General features: G+C 51.7%; 1 protein-coding gene across 1 annotated transcript in view; it reads right to left on the bottom strand.

The window, feature by feature from the left end:
- NYX (nyctalopin) overlaps nt 1–1,871 on the bottom strand; it is a 4,428-nt gene extending 2,557 nt beyond the window's left edge. The window contains exon 1 of the mRNA XM_010132421.1: nt 1,850–1,871. Coding sequence (XP_010130723.1) covers nt 1,850–1,871 — 22 coding nt within the window. The remainder of the gene's footprint in view (nt 1–1,849) is intronic.
- Nucleotides 1,872–4,656: the final 2,785 nt, after the last annotated feature.

Below are 4,656 nucleotides of genomic sequence, written 5' to 3'. Positions count from 1 at the left end.
CCTGCTGAAGGAAAGCTCTCCCCACTGGGATCACTCACTGCACTTATATTCCTGATACAGACGTTTTTATTAAGACAGACTTGTGAGGTTATACGTCAGGAAGCATCAGCTTCAGCAAGCATCAATCTTCTAACTTTGTAGCCCCTGAAGTTTTAAGGTACAGACCAAGCTACAGTTCAAACTGCGATTGCTCTGCCCTTTCTCCAACACTTTTGAAGGCAACATGCACAATACTGTGTTCATGGGTTTACGCTGCCAGTGGCTTCCTCCAGCGGAAGTCTTGCAAAACCAGTTGCTGGGCAGGTCCCTATTGACAGGACATCAACCCAGGAGCTGCCTTTTGATTGAAATTCAGGTCCCATCAAGCCTGGCCGTGCTATTGTGACCAGAGAATGAGCCAAACAGCATCACTTCAAAGCAAATGACAGCGAAGGACTCTGAGAGGTGGAAGGGATTTTAGACAGGTTGTCGTTTTGTTGGTTTGTACACACTTCTCCTCTTTCCTGAGTCCTTGTCTAACAGCCACGGCTAAAGGAAAGTCCCCTTCAGTCAGGGCCCCGGGTAGACACCAGATGAGGAGCCTAGGGACAAGGGGAAGGACAATGTGCTGGCCTCGGGTTGCTCGCTCTTTGTGCAAGCTGCCCAGAGGTCCACACTGTTGCTTGCAAACTGGGGCATATGTTGTTTTTGTTACGCGGTTACATAAACTGAGGGCCAGACAGATTAAGGATTTGTCTGTTCCCAAATATCTGACTGCAGGTGGCTGTCTGGACAGGACGGGTGCAAGCGTTGCTGCTGGAATGAGAGCCTTGAAAGGGCTCAGGGTGACATTCGGAGGGACGTATGTGCCTAGGCTGTCCTGTACATGAGACTGTCCCAAGCAAGTCCAACATTTAACAACACTGTTCCAAACTCCGTGTGGTCCCTGGCCCCCCGAGCAGACCTCCCCAGCAGCTGCGTACACGGCGTGCAGCGTAGGAACGGGCACACTGATAGCCAAACGCCCTCCTTCCCCTCCCTGCTTGTTCTCTAATCACCTCACAAAGGACACGTCTGTCCTGCAGCCACATCCAGCCTCATACACAAGGCGGGGGGGGGTTAGTGCCAAATCTGGGTCTTTTGCTGGTGAGATTTCACAGCATATCTCTAAGATCTCTGTTTGCGAGGGTATCTATCTCTCTTTGTGTGGTGCAGTACACAGAAAACGAACACTCGAGGACCACCCAGCTAGAACACAATCCCCGGGCAGTAGATGCTCGGAGCTGCCCCTCAGCACTGCAGTCTGTGTGGCATCACTCCCTCTTTCTCTCGCAAAGGAAGCAGGAAAAAAATCCTCCAACCGAACCCCACCAAACCCTCAGGAGAGCTGCTGCTCAGAGGACGGGAGATCAGACCTCCAGCCTCCGCGGTGGCCAGATCTCTTCTGACCAACAGAGCATGAAATGCTCCCACCTCTCCTTCCTTACTCCTTCCCCTTCTCCAGAAAGGATGTTCTTTTTCCACACCTGCAGACAGGGCAGCAGCTGCAAGACACACTCAACTCATTGACACAGAGGGTGCTCAAATGAGATGTGTGTTTAAGAAAAAGGCTGAAATACGGCAATAAGGTAAAAAATACTCGTGAGAATAAGGAATAAAGAAAATTCCACCCAGAGGTGATGTCTTTTGCTCTTTTAAATACTACGGTAATTCAGTATTCGAAAGGAAGAGTGACAGACTGAAAAAACGTTTGCAGAGTATTCAGAAGAGTAAAGAGACAAAAATTGCAATAACTGAGTACTTAACCCGCACCTCTCCAAACGATCTGTCTAATCCACTACTGGCTAAGGCAGAATAGCAGCATACTCACCATTGAAAACGATGGCAAACATTACCTTGATTATTCACTAGTGGCATTTCAGGTCTGACAAGCAAACTGGAGGGATCTAAAAGCACACGGGAAGAGCAGAGACAGGTTTCATCCTCTGTCATTTCCCTGCATCATTTTCCCGCAATAAGCTCTATGTTCAGAAAGGAAGGGCCCCTCTCCCACGCACCTTCAAAGTGAAGAGGTCCCCAGCACCTTCCTGGTGAGTATCTTCCTTCCACCACTGACCTTCTCAGGGAATCTTGCAGCTTTGTGCTGCACCTTTTCACAACCTCATCCACATTCTTCCCACCAGCCGTGCCAAGGGCAGGTTCCTGTCACCTGAGGTGGGAAAAGATCACCAACGGTAACAGACTGGCCATCTCCCCAGGTGCAGAGGACCGCAACCGGCCTGGCATCAAACAGCCAAAACTCAAATTCCCAACAGAAATCACCTTAGAGTCGTTGCTTACCGAGCTGGGCAGTGGCTGCGTCCTTCCTCCTGCTCATGAGGCTGCCATTAGCTACACGAGCCAGTCTCTGAAAAGTTGGCATTTTTTTCCCGCAAGCTATCATTTAATGGCAGGAAAATCCTCTGTATCAGAGGAGGATTATCAGAGATGGAAGGATGTGTCTGTCCTCTAAAGCTCCCAAAGCAAAACAGGGATTGCAGACAAACAAAACTGACGCTTTCTCCCCTCTGCCAACCTACTATCCCCCCCACCATTAAAAAAAAAAATACAGTCCAGAATTGGAGCACTGCCATTCAGACAGCACCGCTGACAGCCGTTACTCCGCTCCCAATTATATAACGGCAGAGAAGGTGGGAGTGGAGGGTACAGCCTAGATGTGATTATATTTGAGAGCAAGTGCAGGCTGATGGTTTCCCTTCCCTGAGCTGTCCACACAGACACAGTCTGAGAGTCTCTTCCCCATGCGCACTTTCCCAGCCCCAGTGCGGCTCACACACTGCTGGCAGGATGCTGGTGGATTGCTCCTGAAGGACAAAGTGACACCAAGAACACTGGGAGAAGGGCCAGCAAACACAGGGAGCTTGCCTGGTATATATGGCCTGGAAAACAGTGAACTCTGCCCTGCCTGTGAGTGTGTTTTGCTTGTGATGCTGCAGCTGGTGCGTGGAAATCTTAAGGACAGGTTCTGTCTGTGGTGATGTTTTATCATTCAGGATGTGAATTGGTTTTTAAAGCCCTTTCTGACAGAATGATGATGGTTTCTTTGGAGAACAGGGGCTGAATAAGTGAGTTATCTCAGCCTCCCATGCCTTAGGTAATTGTGTTCACAATTTCAGAGGGAAATATAGGTCTACTCTTTATTTCTAAGTGAATTATTCCGCCTTTTTTTTTCCCCGGGAAATGGAATACCTGATGAATTTATGCTTGTTGATACAGCAGGAAAGGTTCAGCTGGGAAACAGCCTGCTGCTGCTCAGCTCTTCCTGCAAATTAAAGCACCCGTCTACATCTGGTTTATTTTGTTTTGGCTTTCCCTCAGTCCTAAGGCATCTGGCTGGCACCTCAGGAAATTTGTGTCTGTCTAAACAGCGTGTAAGCAGGCTGGTGCTGGGGGGTGGGGGGCAAGGGGGAGCCTGGAGGGAAGGGGTGCACCCGTAAAGCGCTGATTTTTCCCGAAGGACGCCTTTCCCCACCGCCTTGTTGTACCAAGCCCTCAGCTTTGCACTCCTGTGCTTTGCACCACAGGAAGGAGATTTGCATAGCCACACACACGGGTGTTGCAGCCTCCTCTACGGCGCTGAAGCTGCTGGAGACCTTGTGGGGACAGAGGCAGCACCAGCTGGGTAATCCCCAGCACTGGGGCAGCTGATGTTTCCTCTGAAGGTCCCAGTTCCCATGGGAATACCAGGCCACCACACCCTGCCTGATGGCAAAAAGCACATCACTGGCCTTTTGCCCATGGAGAAAACTAGGGGCGGAGGCAGGAGGAGGAAGCGCTATTCCCAGCCCCTTCTCCCCGAACGTTCACCCTAAAGGTGGTACCAGAAATCTGGTCTCGCCCCCGGTGCACACGTGCTGTAAGACAAGGCTTGGAGGCAAGGGCCTCCAGGAGGTACCTGGGATGCAGGGACAGTTTGGCATGTGATCAGTTGGCAGCTCCCCGGGGACCAGACCCGCTGCTTGGTTTGCACAGCAATTAAAACAATTAAAGCAATTTAAACTGGTAAACTAAACCTGCTCATCAGAAACAAGGAGGGGCTGATCTGCACAAAGGTGCCAGATTTCTGCTGAGACTCTGCAGCTCTCCTGTGCCTCACTGCCCCATTTCCACGGGCACAGTAAGGGACCGGTGGGGATGGGTCACAAAGGACATCTGAGCCCCAGAAAATGCTTTTTTCACCTGCAAAGCCACCTCCCCAGAGGGGCAGATTGCAGGACCTGGCAAAACACATCCCCGGGGTGGACCCTGGGAACCTCTGCCGCTTACAGCTGTGGCGGGGGTGGGGGTTGCTGGTAGGCTTGGGGTCTGGGAGGGGGCTTGTTAAACTAAGAGCTGTATGCACCTCAGCAGTCGCCTTTGGGTGTGGGGCGACAGCAGTAGGTGCCTACTGCAAAATCAGCAGCTGCAATGTCGCTAGCGATGCTCTGCCAAAGGAGGCTCCAGCAGCAGCTTGAGGAAGGCTGGCAGGGAACAACTCAGAGCTCCCCGCAACAGGCAGCCTCCCCGCAGGCCACTGCAGACGTTCCTTGCTCCTCTGGGAGCTTCTGACAGCCGACAGCCGAGTCCGACATACAGAGCTCAGCGGCTGCCGCGGGCCTGGCGGGTGGAATCAGCCCC

The sequence above is a fragment of the Buceros rhinoceros genome, unplaced genomic scaffold (assembly GCF_000710305.1).
Source record: "Buceros rhinoceros silvestris isolate BGI_N320 unplaced genomic scaffold, ASM71030v1 scaffold11113, whole genome shotgun sequence".
Taxonomy (NCBI): domain Eukaryota; kingdom Metazoa; phylum Chordata; class Aves; order Bucerotiformes; family Bucerotidae; genus Buceros; species Buceros rhinoceros.
This window is presented reverse-complemented; position numbering and strand designations above follow the sequence as displayed.